At 49.7% G+C, this 23,156-nt stretch overlaps 1 protein-coding gene across 1 annotated transcript in view; it reads left to right on the top strand.

Moving 5' to 3' along the window:
- The first annotated feature begins 7,466 nt into the window (after positions 1–7,466).
- Positions 7,467–23,156, top strand: part of KNDC1 (kinase non-catalytic C-lobe domain containing 1) — a 76,576-nt gene continuing 60,886 nt past the window's right edge. Inside the window, exons 1-3 of the mRNA XM_064269894.1 lie at positions 7,467–7,568; positions 12,422–12,620; positions 13,207–13,265. Coding sequence (XP_064125964.1) covers positions 7,467–7,568; positions 12,422–12,620; positions 13,207–13,265 — 360 coding nt within the window. The remainder of the gene's footprint in view (positions 7,569–12,421; positions 12,621–13,206; positions 13,266–23,156) is intronic.

Genomic DNA, 23,156 nt, shown 5'->3' with positions numbered 1-23,156 from the left:
TGCCATTTTAACCATTTTTAAGTGTACTACTTAGTGTCATTAATTAAATTCACAATGTTGTGCAACTATCACAACCCCCACCACCACCACCGCCACCATCACCACCACCACTGCCACCATCACCACCGCCACCAACACCACCACCACCACTGCCACCACCATCACCACCGCCACCACTGCCACCATCACCACCGCCACCAACACCACCACCACCACTGCCACCACCATCACCGCCGCCACCACTGCCACCATCACCACCGCCACCAACACCACCACCACCACTGCCACCACCATCACCACCGCCACCGCCGCCACCATCACCACCACCACCACTGCCACCACCATCACCACCGCCACCACTGCCACCGTCACCACCAACACCACCACCAACACCACCGCCACCATCACCACCACCAACACCACCATTGCCACCATCACCACCACCAACAGCACCACCACCATCACTGCCACCAACACCACCACCACCATCACCACCACCACCATCACCGCCACCATCACCACCACCAACACCACCACTGCCACCACGACCACCACCATCGCCACCACCAACACCACCATTGCCACCATCACCACCACCAACAGCACCACCACCATCACTGCCACCAACACCACCACCACCATCACCACCACCACCATCACCACCACCAACACCACCACTGCCACCACCACCACCACCAACACCACTACCATCACCACCACCACCATTGCCACCATCACCACCACCAACACCCCCACCATCACCACCACCACCATCACCACCACCACCACCACCATCACCATTGCCACCATCACCACCAACACCAACACCACTACCATCACCGCCACCACCACTGCCACCATCACCACCAACAACACCACCACCACCGCCACCATCACCACCACTGCCACCATCACCACCACCACCACTGCTGCCACTATCACCACCACCACCACTGCCACCACCATCACCACCACCACCATCACCACCACCACCACCGCCACCATCTCCACCACCACCACTGCCACCATCACCACCACCACCATCACCACCACCACCACTGCCACCATCTCCACCACCACCACTGCCACCATCACCACCACCACCGCCACCACCATCACCACCGCCACCACTGCCACCATCACCACCACCACCACCGCCACCACCATCACCACCGCCACCACCGCCACCATCACCACCACCACCAACACCACCACCAACACCACCGCCACCATCGCCACTACCGCCACCATCACCACCAACAACACCACTGCCACCATCGCCACCACCACCACCATTGCCACCATCACCACCACCAACAGGACCCCCACCATCACTGCCACCAACACCAACACCACCACCAACACCACCACCGCCACCACCCCCACCAACAGCACCCCCACCATCACTGCCACCATCTCCACCACCACCACTGCCACCATCTCCACCACCACCACTGCCACCATCTCCACCACCACCACTGCCACCATCTCCACCACCACCACTGCCACCATCTCCACCACCACCACTGCCACCATCTCCACCACCACCACTGCCACCATCTCCACCACCACCACTGCCACCATCTCCACCACCACCACCACCGCCACCATCACCACCAACACCACTGCCAACACCACTGCCAACACCACCACCAACACCACCACTGCCACCACCACCATCACCACCACCACCACCACTACCATCACCGCCACCAACACCCCCACCATCACCACCACCGCCACCACCATCACCACCATCACCACTGCCACCATCACGACCACCATTGCCACCACCACCACCACCAACACCACCATCACCACTATTTGTTTCCAACTTTTTTTCATCTCCCCTAACAGAAACTCAGTGCCCCGTAGACAGTAACTCCCCGGCCCCCCTACACCTGGAAACCACTAGTAAACTTCTGTTTCTATTCACCTGTCTGCTCTAGAAGTTTCATGTAAGTGGGATCACACAATATTTGTCCGTTTGTGTCTGGCTGATTCTACTCAGCATAATATTTTCAGGGTTCGCTCATGTGGTGGCGTATATCAGGACTTCATCTCTCTTCATGGCTGAATAATATTCCCTCTTTTACTCATTCATTCCTTGAGGGACACTTGGGTAGTTTCCCCATTCCTCCCCCTCCCACTGGGAATAATACCTGTAATGAGCACTGATGTACAAGTACCTTTTAAGTCCCTGCTTTTGATTGTTTTGGGTATATATACAGGAGTGGAATTTCTGAGTCACTTGGTAATTCTACATGTATATGTGTTGCAGAGAGTGGGATAGGGATTAAATAGAAACTTTTGCAATGAAGAATATTTTATAGTTTGATAAAACTCTGGGCAAAATTAGATGAATATAGTGAGTTTAAAAAAATGCAAAGATGAAAATTTCTGACTGTTAAAGAAGAGCTTGCCTATGTATTTTTAAATGATGGCTTGTGAGTATCAGAATCACTTTGGTATTTAGCTTCTTGGATACTTTTACAGAAAGGATTTAACAGTTTTATTTCAAAGTATCAATGTTTACACCAGAAATTATAGTCTTTGCAATTATTTACATTTTTTTTTAATTAGATGTCAACTTTTTTTTTTTCAGAATACACAAGCAGGTTGACAGCTTTTCAAAATTCTTTTAGGGCAGATGAGACCCCACTTTGAAGCCCACTGCCCCCCACCTCAGCAGGCGACCTGGTCAGGCTGAGCGCCGACTGGACACATGTGCAGCTCATGCCCTGAGACATGAGCTGGCACCTGGCAGGCAGGTTCAGGAGAGCCAGACACAGTCCCGGGGTGCGCGGGGTGACCGGGGCTCTGAGAACAGCACTTAGCAAGCTCTGAGGGAGAAAGTGCCAGGGCTCCTGCCTGGGCACCTCGAGGAGGAGAGGATCAGCAGGACGGAGGAGATGTGAGGGCAGGTAGAGTGACTCGGCCAGAGACCACCCGTGGGGGCAGAAGAGGCAATGCTGGAAAGAGGGAGATGAGCAGTACGAAGACTGGGGTGCTGTCAAGGCTTGGGCCACGGACTTGCAAGCCTGGGAGCCTCTGCAGGATTCTGACATCACCTGAGAGTCTTCTGAAGAAGGTGTGTCACTGGGGATGTGCAGCAGGGAGGGGCAGGGCTGGAGGCCAAGCTGGAAGGCCATCACCCTGGCCTGTTCATGGTGGACCCTGGCCCTGTTTGGGCCCAAGCTTGGGATGAACGTTGCAGGTGCTTGAACACCAGAGTCCTCATCTGTGTTGTCTCATCCGCTCTGAGAAGACTTGGAGTCGGTCTAATCAAGACTTGCTCTGACCCAAGCCATGTCCTCATCCAAAGGCATTAATGGACCACCTACTGCATGTTAGGCACCAGAACACAGGGCCAATATCACACCCTCCCCTGGGAGCAAAAAAAACTTGCTATAAATGCAGGCAAGTATGCAAACCCTCCATATAACTAACAAAAACAAGTTTCCTATCACTCTTCTGAAGAATGAAGACCAAGAGCCCCAGACCTCTCAACAAAAACCAACGGGCAAATGAAGGAACAGGGTGCCGCCCCAACCAAAGATACCATAGGAGCCCTACCCAGCCCTCACTGGGCTGGCCCCGTGCCATAGACCCTGTTCACAGGTAGCCATTCGACCTGTGAACTTTGGAAGCTGAGAAGACAAGAAACACCCAGTAAGTGCATTTAGGCATCCTGGGGCCCCACTCAGTCCTTCTGGGCTGGCCTGTGCCATGGCCTCTGTCTACAGGATGGCCATTCCACCTGGCTGTGAATTTGGAAACCGAAAAGACGGGAAATGCCCATTCAGTGTGTTTAGGCTGCAGCAGCCAAAGCTGGCTCAGCTTCCATCAATGCCCCATTTTTTCCCATAGTTTACTCATATTGGATGCAGTTTTTCCAGAAGCAGACAATGTGTCACTAAACCCAGACCATGTGTGACATGACTTCTCCCTAAGCCATAGAGTCACCTCTGCCCACCCATTCAGCATCCATGTCCTCATCCCTAAACCCAGGACTGTCAGGTGGCTCAAGAACTGGTGGCAGAGCCCACCACCCCCATTGCCCATGTGACCCCCAAACTCTTCTCTGAGCAGCCATGCCAAGCCTGAGGCTTCCGCAGAGGGCTCCTTTGTTCCCAGGTGATGAGAAGCACCAAGGTCCAGGGCCTGGTCAGAGGAAGGGACTCTGTAGCCAGGGCACCAACCAAGGGCAGCTGGGCTCTCAGCTCAGCTCTCTGGGCCCATTAGGGTGGGTCTGAAGCCTTAGGGTCCTGGGACAAGTTCTGCCCTCCTCCCAGACAGGTGAGGCAGGGTTGCTGTGGATCCCTGTGCAGAGGTGCACAGAGAGGACTCAAGTGTGGCTGGGTGGGGCCTCTCACCTGTGAGCTACCTTTCTTCCAACCCCATTCTGTCTCCCTGCATCCCCATTGGCTGCAGCTCCAAGCATCCTAGCACCCCAAGGCAGGTGCCCAGAAGGATGCCAGCTACCCCAGATTTCTGATCCGGTTTACCTGTGTGGGCCAAGGATCAGCACTGAGCATGGTGGGGTTGTCTGTCTGCCCTGCACCACCCCAGCTCACAGCGCAAGGCCTCTTGCCTTCTCCAGGGCTCCAGTGTCTCATGTGCCCTCACGCCCCAACAGGTCAGGGCCTGGAGCCACAGTGTCCTGCCCAAGGTGGAAAATGAGTATCCCACCCACACTGCACAGCCTGTCCAACCCTGCTCCATTCACAAAAGAGCATTTATTGAGTGTCTGCTGTGTGCCTGGTCTGCCCAGGCTCCAGGGATAGGGCTGCCATGCCAGGAAGCTGGCAGCTGGCCCTGAAGCACCTGCTCTCCCTGAGAACTTTACCCACAGCTCTGCACTCTGCAGGTGGCATGTGAGGCATCAAGGTCACCCTGTATTACCTGTGGGAAGCAGGAGGAGGGAGAGTAGACTGTCCTGACCCTTTGCTAGGCTGAAGGAGGTAGCTGTCCTGGCCTTTTACTAGGCTGGGGGGGAGGTGTTATGGATTGACTTGTGTCTCCCAAAAATGTGTGTCAAGTTGGCTAGGCCAGTATTGTGTAGTTGCCCACTCTTTTGTGGTCTGATGTAATTATCCTGTGTGTTGTAAATCCTAACCGCAATGCAAGCCCTGGTGGCTCGGTAGCTAAGTGCTCAGGCTGCTAACCAAAAGGTCAGCAGTTCAAATCCACCAGCCGCTCCTTGGAAACCCTATGGAACAGTTCTACTCTGCCCTATAGGGTCACTATAAGTCAGAATTGACTTGATGGCAAAGGGTTTGGTTTGGCTTTGGTTTATGATATTCATGAAGCAGGCAGCGTTGGAGGCAGTTATGTTAATGAGGCAGGACTCAATCTATGGGATTAAGTTGCATTTTGAATCAATCTCTTTTGAGATACAAAAGAGAGAATCAAGTAGAGAGGAAAGGGACCTGCTACCACCAAAAAAGAAGCGCTGTAAGCAGAGCATGTCTTTTAGGTCCAGGTTCCCTGCACTGAGAAGCTCCTACTCCAGGTGAAGACTGATGACAAGTACCTTCCCCCAAAGCTGACATGGAGAGAGAGAAAGCCTTCCCCTGGAGCTGGCTCCCTGAGTTCAGACTTCTAGCCTCCTAAACTGTGGGAGGATAAATTTCTTCATGTCAAAGCCATCCACTTATGGTACAGTTATCCCTTGGTATCCAGGGGGATTGGTTCCAGGACCCGCTCCAACACCAAAATCCACAGATGCTCAAGCCCCTTATATAAAATGTCTTAGTATTTGAATATAGCTTAAGCACAAGATCCTGTATACTTTAAATCAGCTCTAGATTACTTATAATACCCAACACAATGTAAATGCTATATAAATAGTTGTTATACTGTATCATTTAGGGAATAATGACAAGGTGCGAGGTGAACAGCACTCAAACAAGGAGGACTAGAGAGAGAGGCAGAACCTGTGAAATGGCCAGAGGCTACAGCAGGGTATGCATCCACATCTCTTCATTCTTGTGGATTCTATGTAGTGCTCTGCACAGCAAATTCCACTTTTGCTTTTTGGAATTTTTTTTTTTTTTTTTTTTGATCCAAGGTTGGCTGAACCCATGGATATGGAATCGCAGATACAGAAGGCCAACTGTATTTCTGTGATATCAGCACTAGATGTCTAAGACAGGGGGTAGCTGTCCTGGCCCTTCACTAGTCTGGGGTAGGAGAGTGTCCTGGCCCTTTACTAGGCTGGGGTGGGGGAGTGTCCTGGCCCTTTACTAGGCTGGAGAGGTAGCTGTCCTAGCTCTTATCTAAGCTGGCAGAGGACTGTCCTGGCCCTTTGCCAACCACATTTTAGGGCAAGGCTGCCCCTGGATGCAAAGGTCCTTAACAGAGCAGTGAAGGGGTTAATCACTAGCCAGCAAAAAGGCCAAACTGGGGAGTCCTGTTTTCTGGGTCTGTTTGACGTCCACAGAGCTGACTGGCATGGGGGGAAGGACAGTAAGGCTGTAACTGTCGGCCCCCTCACCTGGCGTCCATGGCACCCCAACTCAAGTGAGGGCTGGGGCGAGCTCCCTCGAACCCCCTGTCGGCACACCCCAGCATCCACCTGACCCAGCCAGAGCCACTGCAGCGGCCACCCCCAGCGGGGACTGCGGCAGCCCCACCCCTTACCAGCGGGGGCGGGGTATGTGGACGAGATCCAGTGGATGGTCGATGATCCGCGGGGCGTTCTCCCTCGGGTGGGCCAGGGCCCCTCGACCACACCGTGTGCCGAAGTGGGGCGAAAACCTTGCAGCACCCTGCGGCGCCGCTTCAGACACCCGGCCACACAGAATGGCCCCTCCCCCACACAGTCACCAGCAGTGCACAGGCCGCAGCTCCAGGTGCACCCCTCCAGAAGGTGCCAATGTCCCAGAGGGACACTGCCTTTAGCCCGCAAAGCGTCAAGAACGCCCGCGGAGATCCCAGTCCTCCTCAAGCCCCCCCTCCCCAGGGACCACCGCTCTGCCAGTGCCAGCCCCCCACCACCCAGAGTTCGGCCCTCAGGTGGCCGCTGCCCCCCCACCCCTCGGGCGGAAGCGGCTCGCCCCTCCCCCCGCTCCCCCGCTCCCCCCGCTCCCCCTTGGGCGGCACTGCGGCAGGCGGCGGGGGTGGGGGGCGCCTGCAAAGAGCCTTAGGGGAGACGCAGGGGGCGGGCCCAGCCGAGCGCGGAGGGGGTGCTCCGTGACGGGAGGAACGCGGCTGCGGTGACGGGCAGACACGGGGGGCGGGGGCCCGCGGTGAGCGCGGCGGCGCGTTGCCATGGTGGCTGGGCGCGTGTAGCCCCCGGAGCCCGAGCCCCAGCCCAGCAAGCCGGCGGTGCGGAGGCGGCGGCCAAGCAGGCGGGAGGGGCTGCGGGAGGGAACGGGCAGAACCCGGAAAAAGGGCGCCCCGATCCCCGAAATCGGAGCCCGGCGCGGGCGGCGACCACTGCGCCCGGCCCCACGCGCAGGATGCAGGCCTTGGAGCCGGCCGCGGCTGGCTTCTATGAGGAGGACGGCAGGGACCTGGACTTCTACGACTTCGAGCCCCTCCCCACTCTGCTGGAGGACGAGGTGAGGCCCCAGCCCACGGTGGGGCTCCCACCTTCCCCGGGAGACCTGGAGCGGATCCGGGAGGGGTGGGACAATCCTCCTCCCCAGACCTCTTGCCCCCTGTCTCCCCTGCGGGATGGGGAGGAGGGTCCCATATCTGCTCTCACGGCCCCCCCCCCCCCCGCAACCTCTAGGCCTGTACCGTTTTCCCATGAAAGGACAGGACCCTTGGAATACTGTAGGTACACAGTGGGTGGCGGCAGGTGCAGAAGATAGGGCCCCCCGGGGCCGTGGGCTCCTAATGATGAATGTGGGTGCCAGGACATGGAGACAGTGACTTGGGGGACAGTGACGTTGGGGTCAGTGTTTGCGGCCCCCTATACAGCAACCTGGAGGACCAGCAGGAGGCACAGGGCAGCAGAGCCTAATGGGGGGGGGGGTGCACAATTCAAGAACTGGGAGCCAGGGTGGACAGACTGCCCAGTGCCGGGGGCTGCTTCCTGATGAGGGGTGGGAAACACCAGGCCTTCTGCCAGGAGGCCTGCACACAGAGACAGCCCAGGGGGCTGGAACGGCCCAGAGGGCTTCAGCCATCTCCATCACACTGGGCACCTGTCCACTCCCTGGGCCAAGTGCCCACAGTCCAGCATGCCTGTGACTCTGGCAGAACTCTTTCCCACTGGACCTTAGTCTGTCCCATAGCTTGCTTCAGCGTCCCCAGAACACCCCACAGACTCTGGGCTGGGGTCAAATTAACAAACTCCGCGGTCTGTGAGCAGGCCAGGAGGGCCTTGGAAGGGAGCAGCCCATGAGAGGGGAACCTCAGAGGACCCAGCAGTCTCCTGGGCTTAAGGTCTGCTTACAAGGGCCTGCCCAGCCTCCACAGCAAATGCCCCATCCCCAGCACCCCCAGCCGACTGTGGGAAGTGCTGGAACTCTGAAGTCCTGAGCAGGTGCTGCGAAGCCTCCTTTTTAAATGGCCTGGGCCAGTGAAGACCCTCCACATGCCGGTCAAGCCAGGCAGAGGCCTGGGGGAAAGGGTCCAGCTGGTTCCTGACCTGGTATATCCCAGGGCCAGGTGCCCCTTACCCACTCCACTCCCAGCGTCAAGCTCCTCTGAGAGACAGCTCCTAAGTGTCCAAGAATTTCATGCCATAAAAGCTGAATTCTTCTGGGTACAGAGCTGGTAAGCCTGCTGTCCGCCACCAAGACTGATGCCAGGCTGGGGGAAGTCGGCACTGCCCCTGCCCCCACAGTGGCCTGGATTTGGCATGAGGGCGGAGAGCAGCGCTGTGAACAAAGAGAACTTTGGTTGTCTCCATGGCTTTGATGGAAAGAGGAGGGTGCGCCCAGCCCACAGCCTTCAAAGCCTCCCCCAAGGGTCCATTTCGGTTTACCTACTCGACGGCACTGGGTTTTATTAGACAACTCCTTCCTGCTCTGCTCCCAAGGTGTAAATGAGACCCCGGTGTTCACAGAACTGCTCTGTACGGTGGACCTGGGCTTGAGGCCCCTCTGTGCCCAACATAGGGGGTCCATGTGTGGTGATCATGTATACAGCCAGGCCAGTGTTAGGACTTGAACCCAAGCCCATCTGACCCAGAGCCTGTGGCCTACCCTTCCACCATTCCCAGATGCCCTCTGTTGGTGGGAATGTCCCTGCAGTTCCCCTTCCTTGGGGCAGCTGCCATTTAGAGGGGAAGTCCTCCCTTACCTGGGTCTATAACCAATAACACAGGGAACTGGGACTCCATCGTTTTAGTAGCATCAGTGGGTAAGTTCAGTGGGCCTCACCCCCATCCTGTGCCGCCTCTGGAGAAGGCTCTGCCATACCCCTGTGCTCTGTGCACAAGGGTTCATGTATCTTAGAACAGCTGCAGCCGAGACCTCGACTTGCCAGATGAACTCGGCTTCAGATCTAACTCTCAGCCTGAAACATCATGAGGAGTTGGTTGGCACTGAAAAAGCCACCCTGTGTAAGGCGAGGCAGGGGAGGCAGGGCAGACTGCAGCCCCAACCCAGGTGGTCAGCGCTGAGGGAACCCCCCACCCCCAAGAGAGCCGGGACAACCAAGGTCAAAGGGCAGTTCCTGGAATGGATGGAGGGCACCAGACCAGGCAGAACACGGAGAAATCCCACCGGACAGAGGAATGCCCTTGAGCAGCATTCTGTTACAAAGTGAGACTGAGAAACAGACCCTTGGACCCCTCGAGGCCCCTCCAGTGACCTCCCTCACCATGTCCCCAGAGAAAACCCAAATCACCAGCGAATGTACGAAAAGATGTTTGACCCCAGTATAATTGGGGGGATGCAGGATACACCCACAGTGAACACCGTCGCACCACCACCAGGCTGGTGAGAATGAGCAGGCTAGACAGGACTGCGTTCTGGCACACACCAAGCAGTGGCCACCCTCACTCGCTAATGCTGGGGGTGTGAACTGGATCAGCTTCTGGGGAAACAGCTGGGTATCAAGCAGCAAAGTCAAAGGTGCCTATGCTTCAGGCCCCAGCAATCCCTTCTGGGCTCACACCCCAGAGACACTTGTGCACGTGTGGTCTACCTGCATGAGGATGTCCTGGCAGCCCCCTGGAAACCTCCAGGTTGTTCCTTTCCCCAGTGCCTGGCCACCTGCAGCAGTGCCAGTAGGTTGGGACAGGCCAGGAATGCAGTTCCCAGTGGACAGGGAGACAGCTCTGCTGGGTGCTGGGCGAAGCAGGCTTCCTTGAAGAGGTCTCCTGGCCTTGAATCCACATGGACTTCGGTTTCCATTATGGGGTGTGGGACCAGGGCTGGACAGCATAATCAGGGTGGTGGAGGACGAGGGAGGCAGCAGAGGAAACGGCCTTGCTAGCTGCCCTGTTGGGGGCAGGAGGGCCACTGGCCTGCAGGGGGCGCTGAGGAGGGCAGTTTGACAAGGAGGATGACAGCAGCCAGGGCATGTTTCATCCCCAGCTCCCCCAGGCCAGCAGTGCTCTTATTAATGCCCATGTTAAGTGGGCATCCCCAGCACCTTCTGTGGGCCAGGTGCTACACCCGAGGGGTTGAAGGTGAATGGGACCCTGAGGAACACACAGCTCCCCCACCCCAACAGGGGACATCCTATAGAGAAGCGGCCATTCCCACTGTGCCCGACAGGAGAGTGTACAAGTCCTTAAAGAAGGGAGCTGTAAGGGAGGGGACACTTGGAGAGCCCAGAAGAGCTTCATGGGGGAGGTGATGTTTGAACCCCACTTACAAAATGAGTTGAAGGGGGCGAGTACATTGGGGGCCAGCACGCAAACCCCCGACAGAGCACCTGGCCAAGCCCCAGGCCTGGGGGATCTGACAGCATGTAGGTGGTCTCAGCAGATGCTGTCACCGGTGGCCTGAGTTCTGTGCTGGCAGGACTCAGCATGTCCCAAGGTAGCACAACATGAACTGGCTGTAAGTAAGTACACTTGAGGGTGCAAAGTGACCCCTGGCTCCCCGGGACCCTGCTCATCCTCTGTATGAGTGAGGGGGCTTCTAGAATGCAGAGGCCACTAACCAGGATTGTGTGGTCAGAACCACATGAGAGTCCTCAGGCAGGAAGCCTGCCCTGCCCTCTGCCACCCAAGGGGTCACATATGCCAGACTCCAGGCACTCCCCTCCCCGCTGGGTGGGGAAAACAGGGTGAGGGTGGGAAGTCAGTTTGTGCACACAATTGCAAGGCCAGTGATTCTGCCCATCCTGGCATCTATGCCACAGCCCCCACTGCAGCAGCACCTTGTTGGGGACTCTGAGGGCCCGGTTGGGGGCACGACGTGCTGGGCTGGATGGAGCAGGGCCTCTGTGCCTGGCAAGGAACTGGGTCTGTGCTCAGTGGTGGAGCCTGTGTAGGATGTGGCCCTGATGAGGTCAGCGCTTGGCAGGAGCAGGGGCAGCTGAAGGGTGGGAGGTGTAATGCTGCTAGCCCTGAGGACCCTTGTGTGACCTGGACACATGGGTACCTCGGAGGCGGAGCTGGCTGGGCACTTCTGTCCTCTAATGTCTGCCACGCCCAGCGAGCCACCTCCAAGCCTTACAGCTGCTTGCGTTTCATCAGTGCAGAACTGTCTCCCACTGAGGATTATACCTGCTAGGCAGTCAGGCTCAAACGGGTCCAGAGCCAGCCCCTTTGGAGGCGAACAGAGATGAGAGTCAGCGGCTCTGTGCAGGATGCCAGTGGGGCCTGTCCATCTCATGACTGTGGGATGGGGTGTGTCTGCTGGGACCATGGTAGCCATGTGGGCTTGGACTCTTTCTTCCTGGCCTCCTTCTCTCCCTGGTCCGTGGCCCTTCAGCCAAGGCTCTAACGACATTCCCACCTGCAAACAGGCCAGGCCATGGAGATCAGGGAAGACAAGAGAATCCCCCCTAGGCCAAGCTAGGACCCAGTGAGTGGGGCCTCTAGGTCTTGGTTTGTCAGTGGAGCCCACAGCATTCCTCAGCTTCCACTACAAGACCCCAGGATTCAGGGGAGTCAGGATGGTCCTGTCTCTGAGTGGGGCATGCCCTGCATGGAAATTCACCCCGTGCCTTCGGGCAGAGACCCCCCAGGACTTCCCATTCTCAGCACTGAGGCACCGTGGCCTGCAGGTCTGGAGCTTTTCTGAGTAGGGTGGAGGGTTTCCCTCACCAGGACATCTTCTTGGTGACTGGGGGTGGAGATGTCCACTGTCCTGAGCAGGAGGTCGTGCTGACACCCAAGGAACAACGAAGTTACTTTTTGTGAAAATAAAACGTACCTAAAGCCCTGTTCCTGGTACACACGTGCGATGTGTCCGGGAAGCACTGGCCTCCCTCATCCCACCAGAGCCCTGCCTGAGTCTTCCAAGGCAGCAGGTCATCGCAGCCCCGCCTATCTTGGCAGGAGAACGTGTCCCTGGCCGACATCCTCTCCCTGCGGGACAGTGGCCTCCGCGAGCAGGAGGCCTGGGCCGTGTGCCTGGAGTGCTGCCTGTCCATGCGGAGCGTCGCCCACTCGGCCATCTTCCAGACCCTCTGCATCACGCCCGACACGCTGGCCTTCAACACCAGCGGGAACGTGTGCTTCATGGAGCAGCTCAGCGGTGAGGAGCCGTCAGGGTGGGGGCCGGGGCAGGGGGCGGGGGCGTCAGGGAGTGGGGCGGGGGTGGGGGTCAGGAGAGGGGCGTGGGGAGTGGAGGGGCATTGGGGAATGGGCTGAGGGGTAAAGCCTAAGGGAGATGTTGGGGCGGATAGCCGGTGGCCTCTCTGGTGGGAGGGTCCCTTGTGGGCTGGCCAGCGGCTCCCTGTGCCTCCCCACTACTCCAGGGACAACCCTAGCTGGAAGGGGTCTAGCTCTTCCCTAACTAGGTGAAGTTAATTTTCCTCCTTTTGGAAGCCAGATACAATCCTTTCCCTTTTATCTTTGCTTGTGGAGCCAGTTTCCCACATCTGCGGGGAAGGAGGGGGTCTCCGTTTATGACCGCTGTCCCCTCTGACGCTGAGACCGTCCTCAGGGTGGCCAGCACAGTAAAGGGGGGAAGGAGGAGGAGACAGGGCAGTGGTCCGGGAACCTGGAGTCATCTCCCTTTCCTGGCCTTTATGGGCTCCCAGAGGCCCGTTCTAGCGGGTCATTCGGATCCCTGTGCTCTGTGGGCTGCAGTCACAGCGTCTCTCTTTTCCTTCCCCAAGATGACCCTGAGGGCGCTTTTGTTCCCCCAGAGTTTGATGTGACTGGGAACACCTTTGAGGTAAGTGCTGGCAGGTGGGGCGACTCGCCAAGCCTGTTTCTTCCACACCTGTACAGCACCTGTACCATACCTACACTGCACCAGTACCTGGTGCTGGCCCCTGTGCTGTGGACAGTGCCTGCCTCCTCAGGCACTGCCTGGCTCCTTCCATTTCTGTTGAGGAGCGGGCCACTTCAGTAGCGGGGCTGCCTTTGGGGTACACCCACCTTTGCCAGGCACAGGTCGTCTGAGCTTGTGTTGGTGATGACAGCTTTGGTGTTTGTGGAGAGGTGACTTTGGACACATGCTTGTCATTATAATTTCACAGTATGTTTTCTGAAGCACAAACTTATGGTATTTAATGTATTGAAAGTACCTCGGATTGCCAGTTGGTGACTGGCACCAAGCCGTCACATCCTCCGATGCTTGGGTTTGCATGCCTGCCAGTGCGGTGGTGGGCGCCCCTGAGGGCCCTGGCCGGCGTGGCCCCCTCTTCCATTCACCAGTGACGTGGATGAGGAGTTCCCTTTGATGAGAGGCCCATTTTTCTGTTCGGTCATGGTGCTTTCTTTGCCTGTTTTAGGAGTTCTTCGGGTACTTTTGTCCATTTCGTCCTGCAAATGCATCTCCGCTTTGTAATTTGTCTTTTCATTTTCTCAAAATTTTTGGTCCCAGGACCCCTTAACACTCTTAATACTTAAGTACCCCCAAAAAGATTTGTTTATGTGGGTTCTATTGTGGTGCAAATAGTTAATGCACTCAGCTACTAACCAAAAGGTTGGAAGTTCAAGTTCACGCAGAGGCACCTTGGAAGAAAGGCTGGGCGACCTACTTCCAAAAAATGAGCCATTGAAAATCCTATGGAGAACTGTTCCACTCTGACACACATAGTTTAAATATTTTTAAATATTTATTAATTCACTTTAAACTGACAGTAGTAAACCTACTACATGTTAGCATATATAACATATTTTTATGAAAAATATTTTCAAAGAAAATCATAAGAAGAGGGCATTTCATTACATTTTTGAGTCTCTAATGGCTGGCCTAATGGAGGACAGCTAGATTGTCATAGCTGCTTCTGCCTCAGTCTGCTGCAAAATCACACTTCTCTGGCCCCTGGGAAACTCCATTGCGTGTCAGCTGTTTGAAGGTATCCTTTGATGAAAAAAAATAAAGTTTCTCGATGTTAGTATAGTCAAATTCATTAATGTTTTCCTTTATCACTAGTGTTTTTTGTGTGTATGTGCCTTAAGAAACTTTCCAACACCAAGGTCTAACAATTGTCACTAATATTTTCTACCAAGAGTTTTAAAATTTCTTCTTCATATTTAATTCCTTAATCCAACCTGAAGTAGATTTGTATACGGTGTGAGGTAGGGATCCAGTTTCTTCTTTTCCCTATAGACAACTTTTTTTTCCAGCTTTTTTACTGATTACCCCAGGTATATGCTACCTCTGCCAAATACCAAGGTTTTATACAAAAGAGGTCAGCTTCAGGGGTCTCTATTCTATCCCACTCGTCCATTTGTTCATCCCTGAACTAGAACCACATTTTAATAATTACCAACTTCCCAAAGAAGCCCTGCCATCATGTGGGCAAAGTGCTGCTCCCTGTTCTTTCTCAGAAGTGGTCTGACTATTCTTGGCCCTCTGTTATTACACAGACGTTTTAGAGCTAGTGTACCAAGTTTCATGAAAGCTGTGTGGAGTTTTGACTGAAATGACACTAAATCTATAGATCAGTTTGGGGAGAATGACATCTTTATAATATCTGCTTTTCTTCTCAATAAACACTTTATATCTCTCCATTCCTTTAGATCTTGTTTAATGCTTCTTATTAACGTTTTTGTTTTTTTTTTACTGTAGAGGTCATGGATATATTTTATTAGATATATTCGGAATGTGATATTTTCTGATTCTATTCCAAATTCGTGGTCATCTTTTTTTTTTATTATCTTTTTTTTGTGTGTGTGCTTTAAGTGAAAGTTTACAGCTCAAGTTAGTTTCTCATACAAAAATTTATATACACATTGTCATGTGACACTAGCTGCTATCCCTATAATTTGTCAGAACACTCCTCCTTTCTACCCCAGATTTCCCATGTCCATTCAACCAGCTCCTGTCCCTTTCTGCCCTCTCATCTCACCTCCAGATAGGAGCTACCCATTTAGTCTCGTGTACCTACTTGAACTAAGAAGCATACTCTTCACGGGTATTATTTTATGTCTTATAGTCCAGTAAATCTTTGAAAAGTTGGCTTCAGGAATGGTTTCAGCTCTGACTTAACAGAGAGTCTGGGGGCCGTGTCTTCTGGGGTTACTCCAATTTCAGTCAGATAATTAAGTTTGATCTTTTTACTCGAATTTGAGTTCTGCACTCCACTTTTTCCCTGTTCCAACAGGGGCTGTCTGTTGTGTTCTCTGTCAGGGCAGTCTTGGTGGTAGCTGGCCATCTAGTTCTTTTGGCCTCAGGCTGATGGAGTCTCTGGTTTGTGTGGCCCTTTTTGTTTCTTGGGCTAATATTGTCCTTGTGTCTTTGGTGTTCTTTATTCTCCTTTGCTCCAGGTGGGTTGGGACAAATTGATGTATCTTAGATGTCCACTTGCTAGCTTTTAAGACCCCAGACACCACTCACCAAAGTGGGATGCAGAATGTTTTCTTAATAAACTTTGTTGTGCCAATTGACCTAAATGTCCCCCTGAAACCATGGTTCCCAGACCCTCGCCTTTGCTACTGTGTTCCTCAAAGTGTTTAGTTGTATTCAGGAAGCTTCTTAGCTTTTGGCTTAGTCCAGTTGTGCTGACTTCCCCTGTATTGTGTGTTGTCCTTCCATTCGCTAAGATAATTCTTGTTGATGGCAATGGGTTTTTTTTTTTATCTAGTTAGTGAATTCCCCACTCCCTCCCTCCCTCCCCACCCTCATAACCATCAAAGAATGTTTTCTTCTGTGTTTAAACCTTTTCTTGAGTTCTTATAATAGTGGTCTCCCACAATATTTGTCCTTTTGCGACTGACTAATTTCATTCAGCATCATGCCTTCCAGATTTGTCCGTGTTATGTTTCATAGATTCATCATTGTTCCTTATCGTTGTATAGTTTTCCACTGTGTTTATCCCTTCATCCGTTGATGGGCACCTAGATCTTTCTGCTATTCTGAACAGTGCTGCAATGAACATGGGTGTGTGTGTATCTATACATGTGACAGCTCTTATTTCTCTAGGATATATTCCAAGAAATGGGATTCCTGGATAGTATGGTACTTCTATTTCTAGCTTTTTAAGGGAGGGCCCAATCAATTTCCAAAGTGGTTGTACCACTTTACATTCCCACAAGCAGTGCATAAGTGTTCCACTCTCTTCACAACCTCTACAACATTTATTACTTTTTGACTTTTGGATTAATGCTAGCCTTGTTGGGGTGAGATGGTATCTTATTGTAGGTTTGATTTGCATTTCTCTAACGGTTAATAATCATGAGCATTTCCGCAAGTATCTGTTAGCTGCCTAAATGTCTTCTTTGGTGAAGTGCCTGTTCATATTCTTTGCCCGTTTTTTAATTAGGTTATTTGTCTTTTTGTGGTTGAGGTTTTACAGTATCTTGTAGATTTTAGAAATTAGGCCCTGATCAGATATGTCCTAGTCAAAATTTTTTCCCAGTCTGTAGGTTGTCTTTTCACTCTTTTGGTGAAGTCTTTGGATGAGTATAAGTGTTTGGCTTTTAGGAGCTCCCAGTTGTCTAGTTTCTCTTCTGGTGTTTGTGCATTTTTAGTAATGTTTCCTGTACTGTTTATGCCATGTATTAGGGCTTCTAGTGTTGTCCCTGTTTTTTCATCCATGGCATTTATTGTTTTAGATTTTATATTTAAGTCTTTGATTCATTTTCAGTTAGTTTTTGTGCATGGTGTGAGGTCTTGTTTCATTTTTTTGCAGATGGATATCCAGTTTTGCCTGCACCAATTGCTAAAGAGACTATTATTTCCCCCATTTTACAGATTTTGGGCCTTTGTCACACATCTGCTTCTCATAGGTAGATGAATTTACGTCTGGATTCTCAATTCTGTTCCACTGGTGTATATATCTGTTGTTGTACTAGTACCAGGCTGTTTTGACTACCGTGACGGTATAAATGGTTCAAAATCAGGTAGTGTGAGGCCACCCACTTTGTTCTGCTTTTTCAGTAATGCTTTACTTATCCAGGGCCTCTTCCTTTTCCAAATAAAGTTGGTGATTTGTTTCTCCATCTCATTAAAAAATGTCGTTGGAATTTGATCGGGATTGCATTGTATCTGTATATCACTTTGGGTAGAATTGACCTTTTCACAATGTTGAATCTTCCTATCCATGAGCAAAGTATGTTTTTCCATTTACGTGGGTCTACTTTGGTTTCTTGCAGTAGTGTCTTGTAGTTTTCTTTGTATAGTTCTTTTACGTCTCTGGTTATATTTATTGATGTTTTATCTTCTTGGGGTGTCTTGGTCATCTAACCAAAGAAAAAACCAAACCCACTGCCGTCGAGTCAATTCCGACTCATAGCGACCCTATAGGATGGAGTAGAACTGCCCTGTAGAGTTTCCAAGGAGCACCTGGCAGATTTGAACTGCCAGCCTTTTGGTTAGCAGCTGTAGCACTTAACCACTACGCCACCAGGGTTTCCACCTTGGTCATCTAGTGCTGCTATAGCAGAAATACCACTAGTGGATGACTTTAACAAAGAAAAATTTATTCTCTCATAGTCCAGTAGGTTCCAAGTCCAAATTCAGGGCATTGGCTCAAGGCTTTCTCTCTCTCTGTCGGCTCTGGAGGAAGGTCCTTGTCCTCAATCTTCCCGTGGTGGAGGAGCTTCTCAGGCACAAGGACCCCATGTCCAAAGAACACGATCTGCTGCTGGTGCTGCTTTCTTGGTGGTATGAGGTCCCCAACTCTCTGCTTGCCTCCCTTTAATCTCTTGAGAGATAAATTTACAGGCCACATCCCAGAGAAACTCACTTTACCTTGGATCAGGGAGGTGACCTGAAAAAGGGTGGTGTTACAATCCCACCCTAATCCTCTCAACATAAAATTACAATCACAAAATGGAGGACAGCCACACAGTACTGGGAATCATGGCCTAACCAAGTTGACATATTTGGGGGCTATTGTAAATGGTATTGATTTGTTTGTTTCCTCTTCAAAGTTCTCTTTATTGGTGTAGAGGAATCCAGCTGATTTTTGTATGTTTATCTTATATCCTGATTAAAAAAAAAATTTTTTTTTTTTTATATATCCTGATACTTTGCCAAAATCTTTTATTAGTTCTTCGTTACCAGTTTGGATGCCCTTTATTTGTTTTCCTAGCCTAATTGCTCTGGCTAGGACCTCCAGCACAATGATGAATAAGAGTGATGATAAAGGGCAACCTTGTCTGATTCTCGTTCTCAAGGGGAATGCTTTCAGACTTTCTCCATTTAGGATGATGTTGGCTGTTGGCTTTGTATAAATGCGTTTTATTATGTTGTGGAATTCTGTTTCTATTCCTATTTTGCTGGAAGCTTTTATTATGAATGGGTGTTGGACTTTGTCAAATGCCTTTTCTGCATCAGTTGATAAAATCATGTGGTTTTTTGTCTTTTTTTCTATTTATGTGATGGATTGCATTGATTGTTTTTCTAAAGTTGAACCATCCCTGTATACCTCATATGAATCCCACTTGGTCATGGTGGATTATTTTTTTTAAATGTTGTTGAATTCTATTGGCTAGAATTTTGCTGAGGATTTTTGCATCTATGTTCATAAGGAACATTGGTCTGCAGTTTTCTTTTTTTGTGGTGTCTTTACCAGATTTTGGTATCAAGGTTATGCTGGCTTCATGGAATGAGTTTGGGAGTATACCATCCTTTTCTATGGTCTGAAATACCTTTAGTAGCAGTGGTATTCTGAAAGTTTGGTAGAATTCTCCAGGGAAGCCATCAGAGCCAGGGCTCTTTTGTTGTTGTTTTGGGGAGTTTTTTAATTACCTTATCAATCTCTTCTTTTGTTATAGGTTTGTTTAGTTGTTCTACCTCTGTTTGTGTTAGTTTAGGTAGGTAGTATGTTTCTAGAAATTTGTCCATTTCCTCTAGATTTTCAGATTTGTTGGAGTACAATTTTTCATAGTATTCTGTTATGATTCTTCTAACTTCAGTTGGGTATGTTGTGATATTGCCCATCTCATTTTTTATTCAAGTTATTTGCTTCCTCTCCTGTTTTTCTTTTGTCAGTTTGGCCAATGGTTTATCAATTTTGTTGATCTTTTCAAAGAACGAGCATTTGGTCCTGTTAACTCTTTCAATTGTTTTTCTACTCTGTATTTCATTTAATTCCACTCTAATTTTTATTATTTGCTTTATTCTGGTGCCCAAGGGCTTCTTTTGCTACTTTCTTTCTATTTGTTCTAGTCGTAGGGTTAGTGTTTTGATTTTGGCCTGTTCTTCTTTTGGGATGTGTGCATTTGTTGCTATAAATTGACCTCTGAGCACTGCTTTTGCTGTGTCCCAAAGGTTCTGGTAAGATGTGCTTTCATTCTCATTTGATTCTGTGAATTTCTTTATTCCGTCCTTAATTTTTTTTGTAACCCAGTAGTTTTTGAGCTAGGTGTTGTTCAGTTTCCATGTATTTGATCTTTTTTCCTTGCTTTTTCTGTTACTGATTTCTACTTTTATAGCTTTATGGTCAGAAAAGATACTTTGTAATATTTCAACGTTTTGGATTCTGTTAAGGCTTGCTTTGCGGCCTAATATGTGGTCTATTCTGGAGAATGTTCCCTGCGTATTGGAAAAGAAAGTGTACTTGGCTGCTGTTGGGTGCAGTGGTCTGTATATGTTCATGAGATCAAGTTAGTTAATTGTGACATTTAGATCTTCCATGTCTTTATTCAGCTTCTTTCTGGATGTTCTGTCCTTCATTGAAAATGGTGTGTTAAACTCTCCTACTATTATTGTAAAGCTGTCTATTTCTCTTTTCAATCCTGTTAGAGTTTGTTTTATGTATTTTGGAGCCCTGTTGTTGGGTGTGTAAATATTTATTACAGTTGTGCCCTTCTGGTGTATTAACCCCTTAATCATTACGTAGTGTCCTTCCCTATCCTTTGTGGTGGATTTTGCTTTAAAGTCTGTTTTGTCAGAGATTAATATTGCTACTCCTGCTCTTTTTTGATTATTGTTCGCTTGATATATCCTTTTGCATCCTTTGAGTTTTAGTTTGTTTGTATCTTTAAGTCTAAGATGTGTCTCTTGTAGGCAGCATACAGACAGATCATGTTTTTTTATCCATTCTGCCACTCTCTGTCTCTTTATTGATGCATTTAGTCCACTTACATTCAGCGTAATTTTTGATAGGTATGAGTTTAGTGCTGTCATTTTGATGTATTTTTTTGTGTGTTGACAATTTCTTTGTTTCGCTTAATTTTCTGTGGTGAGTCATTTTTCTTTATGTATTTTCATTGATTTTGTATTTGCTGAGTCTTTGTTTTTCTTGTTTTTTATTTTGATGTGTAAGATTGTTAGTTACCTCTGTGGTTACCTTAACATTTACCCCTATTTTTCTGAGTTTAAACCAATCTTTTATTTCTTCATATTGCCTTGACTTCCTCTCCATATGAAAGATCTATAACTACATTATTTAGTCCCTCTTTTTTGTTTTAATGTTGTCATCTTTTCCATAATTAATGTCTCTGTTTCCCTATTTTCAGTGTTTTAGCTTTGATTTATTTTTGTGACTTCCCTATCTGGGTTGATAGCTGGTTGGTCTGTCCTGTGTTCTAGTCTTGGATTGTTATCTGATGTTATTGATTTTCTAACCAGAGGACTCTCTTTAGTATTTCTTATAATTTTGTTTTGGTTTTTACAAATTCCCTAAACTTCTGTTTATCTGGAAATGCCCTAATTTCACCATCATATTTGAGAAACAGTTTTGCTGGATATATAATTCTTGGCTGGCAGTTTTTTTTCCTTCAAGGCTTTATATATGTCATCATATTGCCTTCTTACCTACTGGTTTCTGTTGAGTAGTCAGAGCTTAGTCTTATTTACTCTCCTTTGTGGATGATTTTTTGTTTATCCCCAGCCACTCTTAAAATTATCTCTTTATCTTTGGTTTTAACAAGTTTGTTTATAATATGCCTTAGTGACTTTCTTTTGGGACCTACCTTGTGTGCGGTTCAGTGAACTTCTTGGATAGATATCTTCTCATTTTCACAATACCAGAGAAGTTTTCTGCCAACAAATCTTCAACAATTCTCTGTATTTTCTGTTATCCCCCTAGTCTGGTACTCCAATCACTTATAGGTTATTCCTCTTGATGGAGTCCCATATAATTCTTACGGTTTCTTTATTTTTTTTTAATTATTTTATCTGACTTTTCCTCAAATAAGTTGGTGTCGAGTGCTTTATCTTCAGCCTCCCTAATTCTGACTTCCATTGCCTCAGTTCTGCTCCTATGACTTTCTTTTGAGTTGTCTAACTCTGAAATTTTATTGTAAAACTTTTGGATTTCTGTTTGCTGTCTCTCTATGGATTCTTGCAACCAGTTAAATTTGTCAGTATAGTCTTGTATAACCTTCTTAAGTTCCTCTGTGGCTTCATCTGTGTGATACTTGGCTTGTTCTGTGTTTTGCCTGATCTCTTGAAGAATTCTGTATATTAATCTTTGAATTCTACCTCTGGTTTTTGAAAAAATTCTCTTCCTCCAGAAGGTTCTTGATTCTTTGTGTCTGGTTCTTGCTGAAGCCATCATGGTCTGCTTCTTTATGTAATTCGATATTGACTGCTGTCTCCGAGCCATCAATCCAAAAAAAAAAAAAAAAAAAAACCCCACCGCTGTCAAGTATATTCCAACTCATAGTGACCCTATAGGACAGAGTAGAACTGCCCCATATGGTTTCCAAGGAGCACCTCGTGGAATCAAACTGCCAACCTTTTGGTTAGCAGCCTTAGCTCTTAACCAGTATGCCATCAGGGTTTCTTAGCCATCAATAAGTTATTATACTTATTTATTTTATCTTTGTTTACTGTGTCCTAGCTTCTTGTTTTGTTTTGATACGCCTAAATAAGCTGGTGGTGTGAGCTAGTTTGTTTACTAGTGTCTTAGAAGCTCTCATGTCCTGTCACCAGGTAGTTAGAGCTGTTATTAGGTATATGAGCCCAGGAGTCTGTTTCCTGTTCTTGTATGGATTCAGCTTAGGTATCCAGGTAGTCGGTCACAAAGTGTGTGGTGCAGGCTCTCACCTAGAGTCCTAGATGAGCAGGGGTGACTGGAGTAGGCACAGGTATCTGGCTGCAGTAGGGGTTCATGCACTGAGCAATGCAGGGGGCTTATGGCTGCCGCTGAGTGTCTGGGAGGAAAGCATGTCCCTGTTCCCTAGAGTGTGTAGGTGGGTGGGTTTTTCAGCCAGACTGGGTACCCAATGCTGTTGGCTGTAAGGATTGGGAGGCACCACTTATTCTTAGACTCCTGTTGTGGGTGGCTCGGTGGCATGGTTGGAGCCACCAGTCCTCTGGGCCCCTGATGAGGGTAGGCGAGGACCCTGCTTAATGGGCAGGGTGGTGTCAAATGTCAAGAATCTGCCACTCCCACTTATAGTTGATATACTTGAAAATAGACTTCAGGTATATACCCTGTTGTACTGTGCTAATGAGGGCCTATGCTGTTGAAATGGGCCAACACAGGTCTGTGCAAGGGAGAAAGGCATTCAGAGCCTGTGGACCACTTATGCCTGTGCTTAGGCAAAGGGGCTGTGCCTTTCCTGAGTTCCCGGCTTAGGGCAGCTGGCAGATTAATTTTTCCTGTTGCTTAATTTGATCCCTCTCCAAAGCCAGGAGAATGGCTTAAAACACACGACAGGTCCTACTTCCAGCCCAGCGGACAGGATAGTCACTGAATCTGGCCCACCCAGTGCA

The sequence above is a fragment of the Loxodonta africana genome, chromosome 16, assembly GCF_030014295.1.
Source record: "Loxodonta africana isolate mLoxAfr1 chromosome 16, mLoxAfr1.hap2, whole genome shotgun sequence".
NCBI classification, from domain to species: Eukaryota; Metazoa; Chordata; class Mammalia; order Proboscidea; family Elephantidae; genus Loxodonta; species Loxodonta africana.
The sequence above is the reverse complement of the archived record's forward strand: the minus strand, read 5'-3'. Positions and strand labels throughout refer to the sequence as shown.